Genomic DNA, 25,546 nt, shown 5'->3' on the forward strand with positions numbered 1-25,546 from the left:
AACACGGGACGAGGATTTCGTACTCGTTCGATACTCAACGCTGTCGTGGCAAAATATTCTAATTCTTGCGTGTTTCGGTAAGGTTTCGGTAAGGTTTCGGTAAGGTTTCGGTGCTATGTAAGTAAAGGAAAGAGGAATCGTTTCTTCGGAAGGATATTTCGTTTCCGTACTGACGCGTTCCGAGACGCCGAACCGATAGAAAAGCGAACCAACGTCGTGCCGCTTTATTTCTCCTCGGCCAAATCTATCAAGAGCTTTCGAAACTCTGCGAAAGTAGGGATGAGAAACCGAGAACAGATAGGAACGCCGGACAAACAGAAGAATGGAGAAATCCTTTAAAACGCGAATGTATCCTCGAACAAATGTAACGAACGTCTTTGAAAATACGTTTAAGTACGGTTAAACGCTAAATCGAACAATTAGTCGACAGAGTGGAATTACAGTTTTTATCGATATGGTAAAACCTTGATTGTCCGAACCAAAACACGACACGGCTGTTTTGACAGAGATTCGGACGAGAAGGCGAAAATATTTTTCGCCAACGCCAACAGCGGTGCGAAATATCGGGAAACGCGACAGGGACGTCGGATTCTCGAAATTGTCGAATCTTGCGATATTCTCCAGCCTCGAAATACTACCAATTTCAAGTTCTCGCACGCCTCTGCTGTTCGAATAATCGAATAATCGAATAATCGAATAACCGTCTTTGTACATAACAAGGTTGCTCATTGTAAAATACGTATGTACGTCGTGTTACGGATGGAGTATATCATATACAGTCTTCGTTCGTACTTTTCCGATTCTTTCGAACGGAGATAGTACCGTCATTGTTTTAAAACGTTTCTCTGAAATCTAAGCAACGAATCTTAGCCGTTGCAGGTATCTGCCAGGATATATCTTATCCGTTGGCAGGTGACACCCGGAAAGTACCGTTGTTCTTGGGAATTTTCAAGCGTTACGTTTTCCGTTTGCGCGCGATAAACGTTTGATCTTCTTCTACCACGAAAGTCCATTTTCCATAGTATATAGGCAGCCGAGAAACGAACGGACAGAACTTGCGGCAATTCTTCGAGTTACTGTCAGTGCCTCGTATAGCCGACAACCCGTCGATACGACCAAGCAGTCGTAAACTAAACAGTTTAGACGATACGCGAAACAAGGAAAAGAAAGAAAGAAGGAGAAAAGAAAAAGAAAAAGAAAAGAAAAAGAAGAGGAAACACGCAGCGGGAAAGGTAGCGGTGGCCTTTGACAAACGGATTGCGAGGGACCACAGTCCTTGTTGCACGCAAGAGCGCTTACCTCGGGATCTCGAGACAACAAAGCTATCCAAAGCAATTTCGAACATATACATGTAAATCCAACTCTTTGAATCGATTATTATTCGATCGTCACTTGGCGACTATCGAGAACGCGTCCTTACGAAGTTCTGCTTTTCTCTTGCAACGTTTCCCATCGTCTACCGTCAGTCCCTTTCACGATTTGCCATCGGAGACCCATTTTTTCCAGTCTAGAATTGGTCAAGTACGCGATTCAAAGCGAATCGCAGGAAGAAAGAGGTTGATCGCACGGGTGGCGGAAGAGCACGGGAGGCAATGCAGGTGGCGATGCGGCAAGCAAGCGCTGGCCGGCTTTCCGACCGAATCCGTACACAAACGTTTAATTCGCGCGAATCGATAAAACGCCGTTGGCAGCGTCGCTAGCTAACCCTCCGGCTTCCATTCAATTTCGAACCTCTCGCAATCGATATCTCGCGGACAGCGGCGCGTACGCGTCACGCGTGCAAATCGAATATCGTTCCGGAGCCCGATCCTCGGCCGGATACCTTGTTGCGTACGATGATCGTATTCGTGGACGGGGAAAGGTTCGTTGCACGCGTTTGTTTGCACCTGTCGCGTCTAACCCGACTTCTCGTCGCAGAAATGATTCGTCAGGCGACCAACGTTCGCGTATCGAGGGAGATTTCGCTCGCCTTGATTATCTTTCTTTCCGGGGGAAGAATGGGATTTAAAGGTAGCTTTTAATCCTTAACTACGCAATGGTCAATACGGTTACGGTATGGTTTCGCGCCTCTTGCGCACTCCGCTGTTTTCTTCTTTTTCTTCTTCTGTCCTATTTATACCATGCAGTTGGTTAGTCGGTACTAATCGAACAACCATTTATTCGACGGACGACTGGGTTGTTGTATTTTTGTTCAACGTCTGCGTAAAATTCGATGTTTGGTACGTTGATCGTTTCGTGCGCAAGCCTTAATAATTCTTCTTCCAGCCGATCGAAACGGTTCCAGTAGCAAGTAGTAAATATCATGGAACGAGTGTCATAGACGGATCGAACGGTCTTCCTCCGATCTGAACGCGATACGATTCGTTTGGAAGGCCCAGTATCTCCTCTGGAACATTAACGAGATACTGTTGTTCTCCAAGTCGGTGTTTGAAGATTTTTGCGCCGCCTTGGCGCGTTTCGATATGAAATGCTACTTGGGGCACACAGAGTCAATGTAACACCGACTCTAGAAAACAATTGAGATTCGATATTTAGATCAAATAGATATTTAAGACTAAACGGCACGTCAAATTTGGACGTAGCAGCGATTAATTTTGCCGATGGATCCTAATTCGTGGAATGTAGGATGTAATTGTCTCGTGAACTTTAGAACCCACTAAACCAACGCTCTTCTCTATCTCTAGCCGATTGGTTACTATTCGTAATTAGCCGTTAACTGGTATAATCTGAAAATGACCAGAAGTAGAAATAAACGTTGGATACGAGCAGACGATAAAATTGTTTAGTTGGTTATAGTTAGTTGGATAATAAACGAAAAGGGGAGACGTTTTATTCACCACTGAAACGTAAATCACGGCGCATTGGTTGCCGGGGCAAATATAATTACTTATCCCGGTGAACGTTAGGCCAAAGCTCGGAATACGTACAAATTCAATCAAGTATCAAAGTTTGCTTAGGTTTAGGCGTGACCGAGGACTTTACGGCGAGTAGCCTCTTAGGGATCTAAACTATATTCTGCGCGCGTATTAAGTATGAATCGCGTAACTGTCCGCCTACGTAAACCGCATCCCATTCTTGCGAGTAGCAACGATGCGATTCAAATTGAGATTTGAAAAATGGAGCAGAAATTGCTTCCGCTCTAATGGCGACACTGTGCGTTCATGGACATTCCAGATGGCATAATATGTACGCAACTGTACGATAGGTAAGTTGTCCTCGTCGTACAAACAGATTGATTCGTCTAGCTAGCAGGACAGGAACACGTAAATCTGGAACGATTAATTATATCGTACGTAACGGTGGTACGCATCCTTAACGAAGTGATGTTTAATATTCGAAGGACGACTGTTTGTAAAAATCGATCGTGTAATACGAGAACTCGCCGTGTCACGTGTATATGTGTGAGCAGTTTTCGATCGACACAACAAGAAGACGTACAATATTTTTCTTAATTATTGCTTTTTTTCTTTCCATTTTTGTTAATCGTATCGTTACTTTATCGTAGATATATATATTTATATCATTGCAACGCTACACACTATTTAAAATGGTTGTTACGTCGATAGGAAAGGATAATTGTAAACCTTGGAAAATATATAGGTTTGGTAGATAGCTTGTCTATTATAAAGATATGGCAAGGAAAGAAATTAAAACTATCTCACGATTGTAAGAACCTTATACAATGAAAATCAATGGAAGGAACAGAGAAGAGAATAGAAGAGAAGAGAATAGAAGAGAGAGAGAGAAAGAGAATAGAAGAGAAGAGAGAAAGAGAAGAGAAGAGAAGAGAAGAGAACGAAACATAGATAAACGAACCTGTTTTCCAATTATTCGAGCAAAAGAAAGGATTTATCCAGCCACCTTTGTCTAGCGACAGCTAGCGGATCCTTCGTCAACATCGAGAAACGAACTTTTGCCAAGTCCTACTTAAAATTGGGTCTTCGATCGTTTACTTTTAGTCGGTTCGTAATTTTAGTTGGGATGGCGATTAAAAGTTCCAGAGGGTAGATATCTTCTTAAACTCGTGGCAAATTTTTCGATCAGTTCGCGCGACTGACAAAGTTTCTTCGAACATGCGATCAAACGTAACTCGGTTTCTCGATTATTATATAACGATAAAAACAGTTGGAAAATAGGTATTTGCGGATAATAGGAGCTATTTTGTATTATTTTATGCTCGATAGAGAGAGTTGGACTGGTAGGTCTGCGAACAGTGATATTCGCATTCGTTGTTCCCGTCGTTGAACGAGTCGTGTTCTAAGAAGGAAAAAAGTGTGCGAGAAATCTGCGAAGATAGGGGAGAAAGCCGGTCGGGGTCTAACGGTAGTTGGGACGCGTTCGTTCAGCCTGCTGGAGACAATCGGTCCTGTTGGAAGAGGGATCCAGCCGGTTAAATAGACGTAAAGCAACGTGACTCACGTGCAAACACCAGATACGATCGACATGATTGCGCGATACGATCACGAAAGAAATAGCCAGAAACAGCGTGCTTTTTCTACGAGCTTCTTTTCCACGTACTTTTCTACGTGCTTTCTACCAGCGGATTCAGCTTCGCTCGTGGTTAAGGCCGGATGAAAGCTAAGCGAGAGCATCGCGAATCGGACATTGTGGAAACATTGTTTTCTTCGCGAAGAGCAAGCGATCGATCGGTGTCCTCGCGAGGCACGATCTTTTGCCAAGGGAACTGAAATTTCGATGAGCAACGTTTCGACGAACAATTTCTGTTTTTATTCGATCATATATCGATCGTATCGATCATGTCGATACATTGGTACATCGGTGCGTGGCAATTAACGTTAGTTGGTAACAATAGCAATAAACGGCAGCTCTTTAAGTGGTGCGTTAATAATAGCCGTATAACATCCGTGAGACGGCCGGATATCGATCCAACGTCTAACCCAACCAACCTACGATCCGTTGATTTATCTATTTTTCATTTATATATGAAAGACGATCGGTATCGGTATAAGTTTGGACTATATATAAGTATAAGTGGACTATATAAAAATGCGGTCGTCTATATGCCAGAACCAAGTGTAGCCGTAACATAAATTTAATTGGAGCTTTTGCGAATATCTCGGAAACGAAGGCCGAACGGGGCGGTTACGTGTATGGGAAAAAACATATTTCAAGGTCGTAATATAATGAATTTTGAATTTGTCAAACGAAAAAATTTGCCCTACTTGCCGGCTGAAAGCAACGAACAACCAGTTTCTATCCGCGAGGGTTAATCGAAATAATTTCATTCGTCTCGCCGTCGTATCGGTCTTTTAATTTCTTCTCAAGGTGTCGTCGGAGCTGGAATTCGCTACGACAGATTCCAATCCCGTAGCCTCGTATCAAATCTCGTCGGTGACAGATGGCGGTGACGCGGGTTTTCATAAACTTTGACACCAATCGCGTTATCGACGCCAAATTCAACGGCGGATGTTACTTTAAAATACAGTCGCGATATTTTGCCTGATAAATATCCTCGTCACCGTGTCGATTTTCGTTAAAGCTACGCGTTCCCGATTTCGACGATGTCTAAGTACGCCGCAGAAATTAGCAATCTCGACAACTTTTTCCTACATACGTGTAGGAGATGGCAGGCCAAAGTACCGATTCGTTATTTCCCCGCTATCGATAAACGTCAGCTACGTCTAACCCCTGAAACCGGAAGTTATATAAGCAGTTCTAGGCTTCGTCGTCGGAGAAGTTTCGATTACAAGAGCAACAAAATCTGCCCCAACCTAACCCGATATCCAACGATATCCAACGATATCCAACGATATCCAACGATATCCAACGATATCCAACGATATCCAACGACGCGGAAGTTGACGCGCTACCGTTACGCAAATCAACGCATTCCCAACGAAACATCGAGCCATTGTTCATCGGGACTAGATTAAACGAAACGACTATACCGTCGACTTGTTGTCGGAGAAATCACTGATCCCGCTAATACACCTTTCGCTTTTTAACTTACGTCTTTACCGGATCCAGGCACGCTTTCTTTCTTTCTTTCTTTCTTTCTTTCCTTCCTTCCTTCCTTTCTTTCTTCTTTCTATCTGCGCTACATACGTATTATCTGTACACGCGCATGTATATAGACGAAAGCCAAACCTGTAAACAACCTATCGAATCGTTATTTACCGCTACGACGATGAATAAAATTCAACTCGGTAGCAAACAGAGTCGTTTTCGAGTATCGGAGAATTGTATGCTCGGAGAATCGTTGCTCGAGTTCTTACGAGCGTCGCGCGTTCCATTCCTTCAAGATCGTGCAACGTTTGCCCGTACTTGTCCACTGTTACGCTGTTCCGCTGTTGCGCGATAGACCGGCGATCCGCGTCAATGTCGTTTTCGCGAGATCCTGCCCCTCGACACCTTCGTACGCGCCACCGAAAGATGTACACTCGTCGCTTGAGATTCTTGCCACGCGGCGAGACCGCGAGCTCGTCCTTTTCCAACCCCTTGGACGTACGATCCATTTCACGCTGCAACGAGCATACCCAGTCGACTAGAGTTTTCTTACGATTGTTCGGGTTTGCGGGATTAAAAGAATTTCAGTTATTTTCGTAATTTCGTAATTTTATGGCGAATGCATTCGTACGCTATTCTAGGATTTAATTTTAGCCAATTTTATGCAGTAGCTGTTTGTTTTTGCAAGTGTAGCTGTTTGACATGTATCTTATAAAATTAGATACGTTAGAAGAAAATTTGTATTTGTTAATTTAAGCTAAATGGCTGGAAGGGGAAGTCTGTACGAGTACCGTACTCGTATCTGATATATCGGTAGCTCGAATCGTGTCCATAGGCGATTCTATCGATGTCGATAACGATAACGATGTCCACTATTCCCTGTGCAGAAACGTACTCGAACAGAGACACCAGAGACGATCGTGTGCGATTCTGCCGATCCACCTATTGGTCCGTTTCTCGCATTTTCCACTGCTTTCTCTTGGCTTTGCCTCAAAACACCGTTGGAAATCGCATTTCTTACCGGACTATTTGCCCTGCCTTGCCGAGATGAAATTTATAGCAGCACTCGATCTATTCGAATCTTCGTCTGTATTTATCGTTTGTCGCGAATTCTCGTATCGCGTGTTTCGACCCTCGTGAGAATTACGATACACGCGTCCACTATTTTGTCATTATAAATTTACGTTCTGTACGATCGAGCCAATTTTATCTCGTTGCACTTTGATTTCGTTAAAACGGTTTTTGCTACGGAACTTTTATCCTACCGGACAAGGGGATCGGCAGTTTCCTATTTTTCAACATCACCGTCCAACGAATTGTTTGATCGTAATTTGGAATACCAAGTAGTTGGAGAGAAAGTCGATTTATTTGTAATTTCTAATATGTCTAACGTTCGACTATCTCCTCGATGGCCTTGAAATACGTTGTCAAGGTGGTCATTCCCATCAACTTTTTTCCACGTACGTACGTATACGTATAACCGCTTTTTTCATTTCATCGATTCCCCAGCAACTTGGTGGTTAGCGTCGTGTCTGAACGATTATTTATCGAAACGCTTTTTCTTTCCGTTTGGTTGGATTAAATATCGTAGAGTATCGACGTTCATCGAACGTTCGTCGTGAATTTTCGTTAGAACGGGCTCTAATTATTTTCAAGCTGACTCTGTCAGCTGTTTCCAACAACGTCACCAAGTCAAATGTCACGAATTTACCACATAGTAATTGGCAGTGTTTAATTAGTGGCAATTTCAAATATGTCTGACAGCAGTCTCGAATTAAAGCGTGTCTATTCGCGATTAACGAGCGTAATTAATTATTATCGACAAATTCGTTCGCTACGAATCGCTACTGTAATTATAAAATAGTCATGCGTAGTTGTAAAAATTGTATAATTCCCGGATACTGTAAGACGTTTCTTTCTGTCATTGCGTTTACGCTGTATGCCGTTTCTTTTTCTGATAGCCGAAAGGAAGATGTTTCTCTATCTTTGTCTCTAGTCGATAAAATAAACGGAGTAGAGCGCGAATATGCGTTTAAAACGTTATCACAAGTACAAATATGCGAAATTGTTTCGACTCGTAAAAATAGAAACGAGCAATTATCATCCAATTATTATCCGTTTCAAAGGATCCAGCAGTCTGTGAATTTTAACCAATATTCCATGCTCCGAATAATAATATAATATAATAATATAGTCTGCGAACTCGTACCGTTGCAGAGGCAAGAGAAGAACAAAACGTGATCCGTTAGCCGTGTTAGCTGACAGAAACGAAACGATACGTAAGAAAATTAGCGGTCCTTGGATAAAGACGATCCGAGTGACAAATTACTTGGTCTTGCGTACTTGATAGTTTAATTATAGACTTAATTATAATAATAAATACGTAAGAGATAAAGCGATAAGCCGATTTTTCAGATTTAAGCCGTATCGTCTCGCGGAGGCTGAGACGAATAAGCAGATTTGATGTACGATCGTAAAATGGTTGTACGTGGTATGCCAGGTAGGTTATACGGAGGATGGTACAGCAGGTTACACAGGTTCCTAATCCTGAGAAACTGACCTATAAATCTTCGAGTACGCTTGTCCGTGTCTCGTATCTACTTGGCTTTACGATACGTTAATTGCCATTCGCTGCTATTTGGCTAAGGTAAGGGTTCTCGGAGCGAGTTACTGGGCACCTTTTGGCCATTCGTTGCTTTACCTCGATTACTTTAAAGAATTAACCTTTACCTTTCCGTTTTAGTACATTAAAACTAATTTCTTTTTAAACGTTAATATTCGAATTGGTTTGTACGATCGAGTAGATTTTCCGCTCCAATTTTTATTCAACGTTCTTTCTTCTTTTTCGTTAGGAACGACGACGAAAGAATATTTAAGAATTTAGGTTACGTACGCGTGATTCTTTCATCTCAATGTTGTGTCAAACATGCTTTTACACCGTTACGAATTCTTCTTGTTCTCGTTCACCCTTTACTCGAAACATTCTTCCACCTAAGCACCGAAATACTATCGAAAATATCTCGTCTTATAGCTCTCGGCTCTATACTTATACCTGTATCTATATGTGTAAATTTTATTTGTTTTACTTGCGAACACAGGACAAACAGCGTTACGTTTCTCAAATACAGAAGCGACGAAAGGAAGATGGAAGATTCCGTGAAATTGTCCCTTCTTCTTTCCTTTAGTAAAGATACTGAAACTCAATCGAGATCCAATACTATGATAATTCGAACGTAGTAGGCGAATTTCCAAGCGAAACATCCTGAATTCCAAAGCCAGCCGCGTTCACGAGGCCAAGTTGTTCTCGGTATCGTCAAATTTGACCAAATTTCTACGTCGTACGATCGAAAACGACAGCGTTGTTCGCGAGAAACCGAGTCGTAAGTCGGAAGCAACTGGTCGAGAATCCAGCTCTGTCCACCTCCCTCGACAAAGTATCCAAACGTAATAAAAAAGAGCCTGAGAACCGCGCTCTTTCCACCGTTAACGAGCCTCCCATCCGCGCAAAAACTTCAATACGAATCAAGCTCTCGAGACGATTCGGCTCTCCGGTTATCATACGTCGAAAGGACTCGGTTCTTATTGGCGAAAGTTGGAAATAGGAAGAAGAAAGGAGAAAAATCTTTCCGCAGTTTCTTTTGCTTCTTTTGCCGTATAGAGATGGCGCGGGACGAGTATTTCTTGGCGAAACGTTGCCAAGGTTGCGAAAAGGGCAAGAAGAAGGGGCAAGAAGAAGGGGCAAGAAGGGGCAACATCGGTGAAACGCCGCCTGTTCGTCGATCGACCCAACGGCCCGCTTTTACGTTTCTCCTCTCGCGTTTTTAAATCATCTCCACCTCGGTTCTCTCAAATTCGCGGCGAACGAGCCACTTTGCCGAAGCCGGAAGCAAATTTCAACGACTCGTAGGAAATCGATCTGTTCCTTGTCTACTTCTCTTTCCACCGGTTCCTTCTTTCCTTTCTTTCTCGTTTTGGCTTGTGGCTGCGGAAAAGTTTGTTACCGTTTCCGTTTGTTCAACTCCTAGGAGAAACGAGTCGCTTGGTTCGATAATTTTCGAACACCTTGTACGCGATATCGCTGTTGGTAGACGCAGCCTAGATGCGATACCGCATCACGTTTCGTGACATTTATACGCGATGAAAATCGCGCAGCCGATTTTCGGTTGTTGGCTGTTTACTGACAGGGTTAAACTAATCCAAGCTAAAGATTTGCTTCGCGAGCAAATAAAAGATCATCAAAGGCGTGTTTATGATAGAAAACGATGGAACGAACGACTAAAGCGGTCGAAATCAGTGGAAGAAACGGCACAGAATCGTCTAGGTTTCGGAATCAAAGTTAAATGAAATTCCTCAAAATTACATGGCTGATATCTCAGGCTCGTAGACGATACCCGTTATTTCCGAATGATCTGCTTCGATCTTTCACCTCAAAGATCTAACAATCTCGCTGAACAGCAACGACCAACAGAGCGGAAGATATTACTAGCCAAACGGCAAACGGTAATAATTATCGGTAGGGGAAAGGTAATAAGCGCACGGTGCCTACTTCCGCCACGGAATTGATAATTTAGCCGCGCCGTGGCGGGCCAAGACGGATAACGTGCGCATCGCGTCGGATCGTGCGTCCGCGTGAACAACCAGCGTATATTACGTCGGAACGCGAGGCGAATAATAAATTCTGTCGGCTCCTTCTCGCTGGCTCAGCCCGGTATCTCGCGATATAAGCGATATAAGCGCGGCCGGTCTGCAGGGAATCGTCAACAACCGCGAACGTGCCACGTATCCGATGAAAAACGGCACCACCGAGCCAGAACTGGCATTAACGAGCGTAAACGCGAGAATGCTTCGTTGCAAGGTCGACGATCTCCCGATGTCGTACCGCGCGAACGAGAATTTCACGCGAATCGTCGCATCGAATCGACGATACGATAGCACACCTAACGAGCGTGCCGATCGAACGTCGTTGCGTTCGGTGGAAATCGATCGGCACGCATATTCTTCGCACCAACAGTCACGCTTTAAGCGTCGAAACTCGGTGGAACGTAGCGAGGCCCGAAGAATCCTTGGAATCGTCGAACAAGCACGTCGAGTTGCGCGAGTCGTCTTCGTACCGATCGGTCCTATCGTTTCTTCCATCGTCGGCCAGCCGGAATCGTTTGAATCGTTTGAATCGTCGAACGCTTAAGAATCGCCCGATCGCGAGTAGAAGCAATCGACGTTCCACAGTTTGCTTTGTCGTAACGTCGTTTCGTACGCTCGTCTAAATCGAACCGTAGAATAAATAATAAATTATTATTAAATTATTATTAGAAGAGAGAAGGCGTAGAAATCATTGTTTTCGATATCGAAGAATACGAATGAAAATTGTATCTTTCGTAGCTTATCGTTAGTGAAATGAAACGGGCTTGAGAAATTACTGCGCGATAGTCGCAGATACTGACGTTCGCTTACGTGGAATTAAAGTTGGAAAGAAATTCACGCGTCTATCGAAAATTTTGAGCCAACTTTAATATTTCTAACGCTCTGGACTAGCTGTTAAATCAAAGAACTTTGGGGTGGAGATAGATAGTCTTACAAAGTGTTTCTACTTTTGCCAACATCGTGAAAAGTAAAGCGTATACGGCGAGCAAGTTGGCTTAAAGATACTTGCTCGAAATAAAAGTTATCGTTTCTTAAAATGTCGATCATCGACCGTTAATATTTCGCCTACCACGATATTGCTCGTTCCTTTCCAAGATCGTTACAGCGCATTTTTCCCCCTGTTAAAAGGGTATTAATCGCGTATATCGAAGATATTCCGACGGTAAGTAAAAAAGAATTTGAAGAGTAGAGAAGAAAAGAAGAATAAAAAAGAGAGCAATTATTATCGCGAAACGATGATATTGGAAAGACGACGTGGCGCGAAATATCACGCCGATGTAGGAATATCGTTTTTCAACCTTAACGCGTTAACGGCACAGCCAAAACTGTCGTTACGCGATGATCTCAGCCATCGATAAGTTTCTAATCTAAAAGATGGACAGATGGTACGTGTTACGAGTAAGCTTCGTATAGATTCGTCGCATCGTCGTCCGCTTTCGGTACTGTGAAAACCACGCGAGATCAAAGAGTCCACGCGGGAAATAAAGAATCGGCCGAATTTTCCTCAAGCCGGCCGTGTCTCTAGATCGGCTTTCGTTTGGAGAGAAAAGCGGGGCTCGGCTCGTTGATCCCGTTCCCGTGCAACCAGTTCGCAACGGTCTATCGCCAGCCGTATCCTATCGAGATGGTTCGCGAGGCTCGTTTCGAGCACGGCGTCGCCGTTAAACAGCGGAATCGAGGGTCGCGTGCCAAAGCATCGTCTTTTATTGCACGGGGATCGGGTCAAGCGTTACGGCATCGTGAATCATCCACGCGAATAATCCACGATTCGTAGAATTTGTCGAACGAATGGAAAAGCGATGCGAGGACGCGCTAACGAAATCGTTGTACAGTCTGCGTCGCGATCTAGCGATCCAGCGAAATCGAAATCGGGCGTTTGGATAGGGGCCAGTGTCGGTGTCGGGATCGTACGATCAGATCTTTCGTTCGATATATCGTCTATATATCGTCTGCGTATACAGCGGGGACGATGTCTGTTTGTCAGGCCTTCGGTACCATGGCCTTGTGTGCCGATCCTTTTAATTTACCCGTGTCTAGCTGTGTCGCGTTTGTTTGTTTCGATTCGTGTATTACCCGTTATAACAGATCGTTCACCGTGATACGTTTGCAGATACGGCAGAGACAAGCGGTCGCGCGCTGTTGTGCGACGTGCTCGAATTTCCTGCGAAACTCTAGAAAACTAGAGTGTGGCCGAACGTGCGGCGGTTGTACGAGTAGAAAAAGAAATGGTTCGGAACGATGGGTTTACGACGTGTTTAAATTTCATGAAAATCGAAGGCGCGGAGCCCCTCTTACGCGCAATCATCAAACTTTTATGCATACGTTGTACGTGTCGTATAAAACCGGCAATGTACCAGTATCTGCGTCGAAGTTACGGTATATTTGTCGCGAACGTATATTTAGAGAAGAGTCGATATACAGCGCGAATAGCGATCTGAAAGATACGGTAAACGTTAAAGACGATCCCACTGATCATCGACCGAGTAGTATTACGATCGACGTAACGAAAGCGAGTAAAATTTAGCGTACTTACATCTCCCTTTTCCGGAACATATTTAGCCAGCCAACCCCATAGGACTCCAAATCCAAGACCTCCGAGAATGGCAATAGGACCCTGGAGGATCTGATACCAGAGCGCATCGTGGGAGAACATGATGCTCTTTATTATCCCGTGGATCGCCACTGATGCTGCGTCATCGATTCCAGACACAGCGATGATCAAAGTTGGAATGCCCTGAAGGGAAACCAATAACGCAGATCGAATAAGTACCTCGATGCAGTGATTATGGACTGTTGATCGAGAAATAAATCAAGCAACGATTAAATTTAAATGTGTAAACGATTTTAGCGATTCGGTGAGACGCAGAAACAACGATTAATACAAATTAACGATTTACGTTGTAAAAGAAAAAGAAATATATATATATATAATGAGCGCAGCTTTGAAAATAACAATAACTCTCGAATGCAAAACAGCGAATCGTTGTTTCGTAAGAAATCAAGAAAAATAGCGAAACAGAGTGCGACTAAATCTTGTTACCGCTATAATCGGTATCTTTGCTCTGTGATATGCTGGAACGAATATACGAGCGAGAGTCAGAGAGAGAGAGAGAGAGAGAATTTAAGCGACTCTCGTCTAATAAATATAAAAGACTGTACGCGGAGTTCCTGGATGCGTCGTTTCAAGCGAATGTTCCTTTAGAATTATTCCTAGACGTTCATGTTCCTCGATGTATCGTTCAAGAGTAACAGCCGCCTATCGTTTGTTCTTCGGCTCTCTTACGCCCGTTCGAGTAGACGCGGTCGCACCAATCAGCGACGAGCGTCGCGCGTCGTGTTATCGATATCAGGGTAAAAGATATCGAATCGTAAATATTAAAATTACAGAAGTAAAATTTAAATTATATCCACGCCAGGAGATAGCGAAATAACGAAGAGAAGGATTATTAGCTATCCCGGAGGAGCAATTTTCTTACCGAGTTCGATGGCACGATGAACAGCATCCCGACAGAAATCGACGGTTTCCGTATTTTTCATCTCCTACCCCCATAACTTTCCTTATTTTCCAACGACGGCTACAACATCCGCGACTCGCGGAAACCTCGTTATCGGCTGCAATCACATTCCATCGCGGTAACTTGGAAAACCATTAAGGAACTTTAAGCCGGAACGTTCGAGGTCAATGAAAATAATCCGCCGTTTGATAGATAGAAGGGAAACGGAGTTGGAGGAATCGGGGAAAATGAAACGAAAGAGAATTAAGAGGAGGAAGAAGAATCTAACGAGATCACGCTCTCGCGATTCCTTCGAAAAGCCATATCTCGTATGGGATTTAAGTTTGACGATCGTTCTGGCGACTTCTTAAATCACGTTGAGTTGCTCCGTCGACAAAGGGATTTCGATTCGTCAGCGATTTCTGCAAAGATTTGTTTCGTTGTACGTTCTTCTTTTGCGCGATCGTTTCGAAGGTTTGATAGGAGGTTAGATTTGAAGAATCTTTCGTCGCGTTGCTTTTTCTCTTGTTCGACGGTGTGTATATAAACGTTCATCGCGTTCGCGCATTGCCGATCGAATGGTATCTCGGCCCCAGGCTTTTTCGCAGCCCTATCGTGGACCATTGACCCAGCGGAGATCTGTTTTTTCATTTCAGTTGGCACTTGGAAACTTTGTTCAGCTGTTTGGTAAACGTGGATGGCCAGTCAAATGGGGTCATTTTCGAATGGCCAAATCGTATTTCAAGACGTTGATGATTGCGAATTTCCGAATCCGCGAATAAAAATAGCACGAAACGTGGCTTAAACGATCGGCGGCTTCGCGTGTCGCAACCGGTCCGCCATAATTTTCATTAAATTATTTAATTTTACAGCGCTTCGTTTTAACGTATATTTTATATTTTACACGTAATACGATACGCTGTCAGTGGCGCGTATCGCGTAAAGTATAAAATCACCGGTACCGGTCGAGTACCGGTTAACGAGAAATCTAGAAAATCTGTTTAACACGCGACGAATAATGCACGAAACAGAATATTAATTTAATCGATTAGTCTAGCCTTTTAAGCCTGTTACGTTCTCTCCTTAACTAACCCGATCTGCGATAAACCTTCCACTTAAATAAAAACTCAATGGCCTCTAATATTCTAAACGACGCTAAAATAGCATTTATACGATCGCGTACGCCAACTATGAAATATCCACCATGCGTCTTGCCTCGTCTCCGCGATTCTAAATTACCTCTATCTGCGCCACATCTTCCGTTAAAACGTTTGAAATTTATTTCCAGAGCGAAATACAGAAATTACGTCCAGAAACACGATTACTTGAAAGTACAACGAACGTGTGTACGTAGCACGCGGGAAAGGGACGAGAGAACGAAGAAAGGGTTCCCTCTCTTTTCTTTGTCTCGACCTCCTCTTTTTGATTCCTCGGGAACCTTTTTGATCTCGCGGTTAATGCGAATTACTCGGCACATTCTCGACAAAGCGTTTAATTTCTTCTCGCTCGCGCGGCTGCTTCCATCGCAAGAGCGACGAATAAACAAAAAGTCTCGCCTAGATTTTTCGACTCATGAATATCACATTGCCAGGAATGGCCTTTGCACTCTTCAAACAGCTTCCACTCCATTTTCTAAACTGAATTATTTAAGTCCTCCCACTGTTTCTCCTATCTGCTTCTTTCTTTCTCTCTCTCTCTCTCTCTCTCTCTCTCTCTCTCTCTCCTCGTTTGCGCTCTTCTTCATCGTTCAGTTCGTTCTCGCTAATGTTTTTCACATTATCATTTTAAACACGACCGTATCGTTGCGACGCGTCAAATCTTCTGGACGTACCAACTTTTGTCCCTGGACTGTAAACTTCGCATCCGAGCTGTCTTTAATGATTCTGTTTGTTTGCTGTTCGGTGACGGCGATGGCGTTTCGTTGAATTTTTCTTCGTAATATGTACAATCTTGGGGAAAAATAATTCGATGACTTATATATTTCTAAATGACGGATCTATAATTTTAGAAAATGTCTCTGTATCGCGTCGCGTAAATTTTCAAATTGTAATTTTTACAAGTGATAGCGTATAATGTCTAAACACGCAAGAAATCGTTTCTCTTCCACAAAATATTACATCGTTATAAATGAAATTTTGACATAACAAATCGCCTTGCAATGATAAACCTTTCAATTAGTTCGGCATACGCTATTCGCATTTAGTGAACATTTAATAATTTATCGTTTCATTCGCTGCGTTAATCGCGCATTTCTCGTTAAATGTATCCTTCTGTTTCTAATCTTTGTCGAAATCTAATAATTTACTTTCGCTTATAATTCGAACAGTTCGAGTATATATATATATATATATATCGATACGATAGAAAAAGTCTCGTACTCTCCATAATTTTCTAATCGTAAATTATCAATTAGAGCTTTACTATAGATTCCTGATATTCAAAGTGTCTGATTTCGCGTACGAAGTGTTTCGTACGCGTACGATGGTCCCGGGCAACGGTTATCTCGATTATTTTCAATGATAAAGCAATCTGAAGCGAAATTTGTGAAAGCAAAGTTGCAACGTGGGACAAGTAGTGACGGGGCGTTATGGTCAGACCCCGGCGGTACTGAATTAGCCATTCATGGGAATTCGACGAATACGTCGATTCGTCGATAAGAAAGGTTACTGACAGGCCGTTCCGAAGGCAAAGACTACCGTCTGAATATCGATCACTCGGCCATCCACAAACGATATCTTCGACAACCTTCGTAGCATCTTTCCAAGGATGCACGATCCGCGACAGAAATTGTCTTTCGTGATTATTCGGACGCGTTCCTTCGGCGGTTTTATATTAATGTCTCGAATAACTGGCTGAGCAACGAGCATGTATACGTAGTTACAGTTAATCGAAACTCTTTTCGTATAAATTCTTCGTTTTTCCAATCAGAAATAAATAATCGATGTGCACTTTATGTATCTCTGTTTCAAGCTATTTGGGCTAGCCGGCAGGATTGCTTGTAACTCAAACGAATACGCTAAATACGGATAAATTTCATTTTGATTCGATTTGTTTACGAGATAACGCGTGTAAGTGGACTAGCATAGAACAATTGTTAATGCAAGTTCGACGAAAGCAATCAGTTTCTCGTAATTTCGTCTGTTACGTATCGTGCAATAAGCATTTTATACCGCGGTACCAAGTTTTCAATTTTCATTGTTACCTTGGCGATACCGAGCTACTTTATTTTGCATATTTTTCTTCGATGGCAACAATTGTTACGGAAGTACAACTGACAGGAAAACATAACCTATGTGGTAAATTCCATCGGTAAAGATCCGGCTAAATCCAGCCGCTAGTTTAATCTGCCGCAATTACGGAACGCTGTTGAACCTGTAATCCTATCTGATACGAGGTAAATAGAGATCCTTCGAATTTCAGACCATCCTGCTGCAATCTGCGCAAAAGTACCGCCGCAACGTTGATCTTTTTAATCTAATTAATTTAATAACGTCTTTAATCCCGCATCAGAAGCATTATAGGAGCGGATTAACTATCACGAGTGTTATATAAATTTCTATTTTAACGCGTATTTACGCCTATGTTATTAATTGTATAACATTGATTTTATTAATAAAATGATTCTTTGTATGTAACAATTTTGTCGCAGATTTTGATCGTTCGATCGTCCTTTTCGAACGACAAACGAGAAGAATGATCATTTTCGACGTTTCGATGGAAAAAGTCGAAAAGGTCGGAAAGGTCGAGAAGGTGGAAAAACGAGACGAGAAGTAACGCGAATAACGTGTAATTTCGTATTTTATTCTATTTCGCTGTATTGGGTCCTCCTCCAATCCCGCGTCAAACAGGATCTCGACCATGCAGATTTCACGGCATCTAACGACCACTGTACAATTACAGGCCGGTGCTGTTTCTATCTATGATGAATTTATCGTAATCGGCGATTCTAGGCGTATTCGATTCCCAGCAAACGTTTCTGCTCCTGAAAGTTTAAGTAATCCAACGACGCGAACAGATCACGATACTAAATAGATGTAGCTTGAACGCAGCCGACTGTTCTTCGACTTGCTTTTCGCCTTGGCGTTGAAGAGATACGCGCGTTTGCCGTTGCAAAGATCGTTTATCTATTAATTACGCGCGAGGGCTCTCCAGAGACGATGACGAAATGTACTTATCGAACATTGTCCGCTACAAGAATATCGTGAACGATATCTGAGATTAAACAGGTCGAAACGTACAGAATAGGAGAAAAATTGTCGCGATGTTGTTACTGGGGAGACAATTTTTTATTGGAACGTTGGCTGCGCTACGGATGGGCTCGCACCGAACCAACAACCGTCCTGAACCTTAGATAATTGCGAAAGACTGAAAGAAAATTAATATATCTAGAACGCAATTATGAAATTACAAAGAAATGATAATGTTAAATAGTTGGAAAAAGAATTTGCGTTAATCGGAAGTGCACCGCGTATAGATCAAACGTCGCTTCTTTGTTCTCTCTCACATTCGTCGCTTATATTCAACGATATTTTGCACAAATTGGAATCAACGTGGTTTGATGATCTCTCGAATAGCACGGATGCAACTACACAAAGTCCTGCTAACCGTACGAAACGCGTTTCTATTCCTCGATTCAGGAAAATTCAATCTACCAAAGAAAATGTAGCTGCAATTTCGCTAGCGCTGACTGTATGTCGCACGGAATCGTATGGGAAAGCTAGCTACGTACATTTGAAATGTATTTCGAAAGAAACTTTCTCGGTTACTTTGAAACAAAGTAGAGTTAGTAGCATCGCGAAAAGACTCGTTCGCTCGACCACCGCCACACCACCACCGAGTTAGTTGCGAATTTTTCCCGCGTCTCGTCGTGCGCAATTGCATCGCGAGGAAACGCGAAATTGCAGCGGTGGTGCAGAACCGGCGTCCTAAAGAAATTTAATTAGCGTGGACGTGCATTCGGTAAGTTTACGACGCACGAGTGTTCCGACCGTATCGCGCTACCGATTAACGGATGCAACTTGGCGGGCATTATCTGTGAACACATCGCGTCTGGCCGACGCATCGCGACATTGAATTTTCGCTCTTGATCGAACGAAACTGCTTCGAAGAATACGGGAAGAACGTTGCGGATTTTTCTCGCTCTTTAAAATGGACGATGCGGCAAGAATTTTCGTATGGTTGCTGATAGAGATGTTAGAAAAAAAAAAAAGATGATTTAATCTCACCTTGGCAACTCCGTAACCTTTGGCACGTAACCTGAAGAGGCAAGGTACTACAACGGCCGGCGAAACAGCAGCTACTACGCTTCCAAGCAAGAAACTCCATATCCAGGGCAAATTAAGAAGATATTTCGTTAGTACAGCTACGACGAGTGCTTCGACCACCCATGGAATTAGACCGAGCTTCGGCACCGTAACTTTCAACCTCTTCAGGGCGTTTGGATCCAAGTCCAAACCGGCTCTCGTAAGGATAATAACTAGAGCGACCTTTCTGTAACAGAAAACACGAGGATTAGCGACCGATTTTTACCGTGAAATACGACGAATTCTTTTCCAAAGGAGTCTCGACGATGTCCTTAAGTTTTCGAAAAAGTCTTTCGTTTAATCAGCACGTTAGTCCTTACGACCTTACCTACTGGTTTATTAATTTACTAATTAAATTCAACCGAACCTTCGATCTCGTCTAAAGTAAAGCAAGCTGACCTGAAACTTGGTCTCGTTCTCGCTCGTACGGTTTCGTATTAACAAACTTAACGAATAATACTTCTAAACGTTCGAGGTAATCGGGGCCACTCGTCGTTAACGTTATCTAAATTCAGAGCGGTAACTTTAAGCGAAAGAATGTCGCGAAACTTTCGAGAAAACTCGACCGACGATGCGAGTTAAACGGGTTTCGCGCTTTAAAGTCGCGTATCCTCGACTTATTTAACCTCTTAACTACTTTCTAATCGTTTGCTCGCGAACCAACCAAGTTAGAGGAGCTGTTGCGCTTTTCAGCCAGGTCACTCGTGTTTCAGCTTCGAGAACGTATCCCTCGCGAATCTGTCTCGAGGCAGAGGGACGGCTTATCGTTGGAGTTTGCGTCTCCGTTTGCACAGCGCGTCGAAAATTCGACGCGTTTTCTCGAGATTGCCGATGCCTCGCAGAGGCGCTCGTTCGCCAGACCGAAACGCGGCTTCCTTTTCTCCGTTCCTCTTTCGCCGAAGAAACTCGTAATAGGATAAGTTTTGGACGGTCCGACTCCGCAAACTCGCATCTTTAACGTCGGTGGCATCTTTAACTATCCGCGAGACTCGACTTCGCGTCGAGTACGTTCTCCGGCTTTTCGAAATTCGAACAGCCTTGCGTTCCCTGGGCCTCGTGCATTTTCATTTACATAGCGACGAGAATTCGGTTTCCCATTTCGTTGAGAATTCGTAAGGCTTTGATAGTTTTAACGTGGTTATATTCTCTTTTCGATAGAGTTACGATTATCCTCCGTAACGGACTCTTTCTAGGTGCGTTTGTATCACGAAGTAGGGCGTTGAACGGCGTTAGTTCGACAAAAGAAGCTACAGATTAAGTTTTATCGTGACGCGTACGTAAACGTTTGACATTTGATAGTCGTGTAACGCGAAATGTTAATCGTACGATAATTGAGATCGAACAGAAATTGTTCGATCGTCTACTGATCGTACGTTATCGCTAAAAGAAGTAGTTTTCAAATTTGAATAGATTTTTCGTATTAATTCTGTTACGTCGCGTAACACTCTACCTAGCCCAGGCCACACACCGCGGGCAATATGGCAACCAGATGTCTTCGGATACTCACTGCGTACCCTCAACAGTCTCAAGTACCTTCCATAAATCTCATAGATTTCCTAGTAAAGGTCCTTCAAACCAAACAAACGTCTATATCCGAAGAATTTCTAAAGACTATTGTCTACCACGGCTGGACAAGGGAAAGTTAGTTTTTCTCACGTATGATGCAACTTTCCTCCTACTACCCACTTTCTCTCGAGGGCGGTTAAGACCCTTCGTTTAACCGATTAACGACGAAGCCTATTCCCTCACTCTCTTAACATCGGCACCAACAAATCCGATGGTCCCGTGCGCTAGACACACCCATCCTTAGCTTTCCTCCGACACAGCATCGTCTCCCAAGACAGTACTGATTTTACATCCTTCGAACGGTCAACATCCTTCGAGCGGGTATACACACCCGTAGATCAGTCACTCACTCATCTCGTACATACGCACCAGCGTAACTGTCTTCGTTATAAGTTGTTGGAATAAACGGTGAAATATAACTTACTCTATTGTGTCATATTCATTTAATCACCTCTGTTATCTTAACCGAAACAGGGGAACGACTACTTCGCGGCGTCGATTCACCGAATCGTAGCGAGAATTTACGCCTCTCGCTGACGCGTTTTCCTCGCGACCGCGTCTCTCCGCGAACGGTCGTAACAAATTCGAATTTTAATTCGTCAACCATGGATTCGCAAGTGTGTCGAACGCCCGATAATAGTTGAAACTTTGATTTCAGCATCGTATGCCGTTAAGAGGTGATGTTTTTCACGATTATTTTACTCGGAATACCGAGCCCCGCTGAAAAACGTCCATTGCCGGCCTTCAGCCACGCGGTTATCTAAATAGTTGAAAATTCCGACTGAAACACGCGCGGCACAATTCTATTCTTCTTGTTGTGCCAGGTCCGGCCAAGATGCCACACAATGCAACTTGATTTGAACTACCGATCCTTAGTCTGTAGCCATGTTTCACGTAAACGACGATTACAATTAACCCTCTATAGCATCGTGTGACTTTGAAATTACGTACCCGAGTACCGTCGTATGAAAATTTCATTTTATTTATATCCTCGTTGCGATCTGATCTTATTTCTTAGTATATAATTGTATTAGTACGCTCTTCGTATTATTCATTCTTTGATCTGAAATTACCGAAAGAGTTGTTATCCGAATTATAATCTTTTTCCTTTGTAAGCGCATAAAATTCAACTTGTAGAATATCGACTCCACTATCTAAATAACGTTGTTTCTACGGATAACCGACTTTATACGGTTAGAATTCAAGCGAATTACTAAATACGATCGATAAAAAAACGTGTTAAATTTGACGCCATAGCGAACTAAAATGAATTTCGTTTCGATGTCGATTAAAGAGAAGGTATAATCAGATAAAAAATATAGGAATTTTCATAATCAGAGCTCGTCGTAAATAGAGTTTCAATCAAAATTACTATCGCGTAAATAATTTCACAAAACTGTTACGTTCCTCGCACGTTTCCTACGATTAGCTTTTTCGAGATACGTTTAAATCATTCGGGGATTCGTGCGAAATGTTTCACGAGTTGGCAAAAGGTTAATCTTTTAAGCGACGTATCGATATCGAGAAGAGGTATGTACCTATTTTAGTTTGTAGAAATAAGAATCAAGATATCGGAAGGAAAAAGAAAACGTAATTAAATTAATTGGATTCGATTAAATACTCGTCGTATTTCTTTCTGTCGTTTCTTCTAAAGTACGATCAAAGTTTAATATGGAGCGTAGGATTCGCAGTTGGAAAATTTCATTCTTCGATACACGGATTAGATGTTACCGGGCGTCGGAAAGAAGCTGCGAAAGAAAAATTTCCATCGCCTAAAGGAGAAGCTTCTGAGAAAATGTATACTTTGCTATACTATTTATATTTTTTATTATCACCGGCGCAATTAATCGAAAAGATCGGCTCGACGAAAGCTTAATGAAAACTTTACCCTCTCTCTTGCTCTTTACTGCCTTGCCTCTTCTCCACCTGTCCCTTTCTCTCTGAGGAAAAGAAGATAACCGCGGTATATAAGAGGAAGAAGAAGAGTCGTTGCCAGAGTACAATAGCACGTGGACAAAACGTTGCTTGGCAGCAACTATTATTTGGCGGGCATTCGTTGGCCAGTTCGTTGTTCCGCGGCCAAAATGTGTCGCGCGAAGAACACTTGACCTACATCTATGCCGGGCTACCGGTGAACCAGCGAAACGTGCTCTAATTTGAATTAATGGTTCGCTGTAATGCGCAGAAAACAACAACACCCACCACCAGCCAAGCTTTACGCCCCAGTAGATCCAATCGTTCGTTGTTCGGTCGTGGTTGGCCCCGACCTCCTTTTTCCGGGACTAGACTTACAAATCTGTTCTCCGTGTGTTTCACCGATCATCTTCCTCTCGCTACTCGTCGCATCGGTCCGAGCGCGTTATCGTCTTATCGAATTCCAACCATCGGCTACATTTTGCCGAAAATTTCATCAACCCTACGGAACGTACGCTGCACCTAAGAGGCCCGCGTATCCTATATGTTTTGCTTTGACCGTTTGCGCGTGCAACGTGAAAAGACAGACGCGCGTTGTAGCTCGGCGTACGCGTTATCCTATTTCGATTATTATCTCGATTAATTGGTTAGTTACTCCGCGTTTAAACGGAAAAGTTACGTCGAAAAGTATTTTTTTTAGACTAAAGCAACGATCTCGAAACGTACGATTCCGACGACCATTTCGAACGAATAGTAATCGATAATGGAATAATCAAAGTCGCAACGGCGGCCGCAATGGACTCTAAATTCGCTTTGGACTAGGTGTACGGAGAGCGTGGCAGGCGTTATCGATCGAACCAAGTACGGGTCGCGTACCCTGCATGCATTCGTACGAATCGGCCTTAACGCCTCTAACCCAGAAACGCCAGGATTCCTGGCATGCCGGCGCGACCCTCGATAATCTCGATCCGCGCGATCGATGCCACCCACGTTTCCCGCGTCTGCGATCTGTTCATCCACAAGCTCGCGGACTTGGACCCTGGTCGTGCCACTTAATCGATGATTACGACGAGTCGATTACACGTGCAAACCGCGTGCGTCCGCAATCGCAGCCACTCTTTACTTTTATATCTATTTTTCTCTGCAGGTTATTAATTCGCCTTTGTCAGATGATCGAATGGTATTCCGTTTCGAAGGCCCGACATTTCCTTTCCAAGTCGCGTACGGAGAATTACTTGCTCCGGCTTTTTACAGATGATCAATGTTAAAACTGGTCGAGTTGAAGTGGCAATAAAAATATGGGGCATTCTCTAAACGTTAATATTTTAATCGATTTAAAGGTTTGACTTAAAGAGGAAACGCTCGCTACGTGGTACGTGCAACCAGTCAGCGTGTGTCTGTAATGCGCGTATACACGCGTGTCAGCGACGAAGCCATCTACTATTACGTAACGTTACAAGCTTATTACCGTTTATACAATGGCCGCGAACATCGTTCATCCGCTGCCTTCAGTAAACTATGACGGTCCAAGTTTTCGCGAATCGCGATTAATCGACGAGAGAGACGAGATTTCGTTATTTGTCAGTTATTTGACGTAAGAAATTAAACGAGAACAAAAAATGAATCTCGCACGTTCTATAATTTTCGTGTTTGCAAATTTTCAAATGGTCGTACATGGACGAAGACGGATTTCTGCATTTTCAGGCTCTAAAACTTTCGAACGTTCAAACGCGATAATACACCTCTATTCTATAAAGCTAGAAAATGACAAGTTCGTGTTCGATCTTGGTGCGCACGTAATTCAAAAATTTGTCCAACTGACGTCGCAGCCAAGTGTATATCGAGATAAGTTTCCCTGTATAACTCACGCTATGTTTTCTATACCGAACCTGTGAATGATAACACCATATACGTACGATTCGAGTGGTCGAACGCGGAAAAATACGAGAAATCTACGAGTGTCATAGACAATGGTATACGACGATTTTTTTGGATCTCCTAGTATAATAATCACTTCGATAACATAATCTTCCAGATTACCAACTTTTGTAACCTTTGTTCGTACGCAGCCGATCTAATAAAAAAGGAAGGCATCGCCACTTTTCGCTTTATCGCCAATATACAAGCGATACTTTTACAAACCGAGTGGCAACAATAACATAACGATAAGATACATTTTTTTACGGTAAAATACGAATAGATGCTTAACGCGAAAATTTCTTTCCTCGAAGATGACTTTAAAGGGAAAGAAAATCTCGAAAACTATAGAATATACGTGGAATAAAATTACACAGCCATATGTTTTACGCAAAGTAAGCCTACGAGGAAACTTTCAATCTCAAAGTCGAACGTCGCTTTTGTGTCACGGTTTTAGCAGTGACAAACCTTGCACGCTCTATCGATAGTTACCGATTTACGGCCCCTCTGGACGACCGCAGACTCGCGGAATCGACCATCGTGGAAGAGCCAAGAAGTCCGTTTAACGAGCATCTTCGACGCGTCATTAGGTCTCGGAGGATGAAAAGAATACCGCCGGGATCGAAGGGAATCTGGAAGGACGTGATCTAGGATTTGGTAGTTCGACTTGTTTCGATCGTCTCGCTACGAACGTGCGAACGAGATCGGCGATTCTTCCGTTCACAGAAACTTGCCAAAATTTCT

At 43.1% G+C, this 25,546-nt stretch overlaps 1 protein-coding gene across 2 annotated transcripts in view; it reads right to left on the reverse strand.

Moving 5' to 3' along the window:
- The window catches only part of LOC117210980 (sodium/hydrogen exchanger 9B2), a 93,654-nt gene that overhangs the window by 17,230 nt on the left and 50,878 nt on the right, over nt 1-25,546 (reverse strand). For both annotated transcript variants that reach the window (XM_033454484.1, XM_033454483.1), the window contains exons 3-4: nt 19,328-19,592; nt 13,142-13,342 (exon numbers count right to left, since the gene is read on the reverse strand). In XM_033454484.1, coding sequence (XP_033310375.1) covers nt 13,142-13,342; nt 19,328-19,592 — 466 coding nt within the window. The remainder of the gene's footprint in view (nt 1-13,141; nt 13,343-19,327; nt 19,593-25,546) is intronic.

Source organism: Bombus bifarius, unplaced genomic scaffold (genome assembly GCF_011952205.1).
Source record: "Bombus bifarius isolate JDL3187 unplaced genomic scaffold, Bbif_JDL3187 scf7180000008213, whole genome shotgun sequence".
NCBI classification, from domain to species: domain Eukaryota; kingdom Metazoa; phylum Arthropoda; class Insecta; order Hymenoptera; family Apidae; genus Bombus; species Bombus bifarius.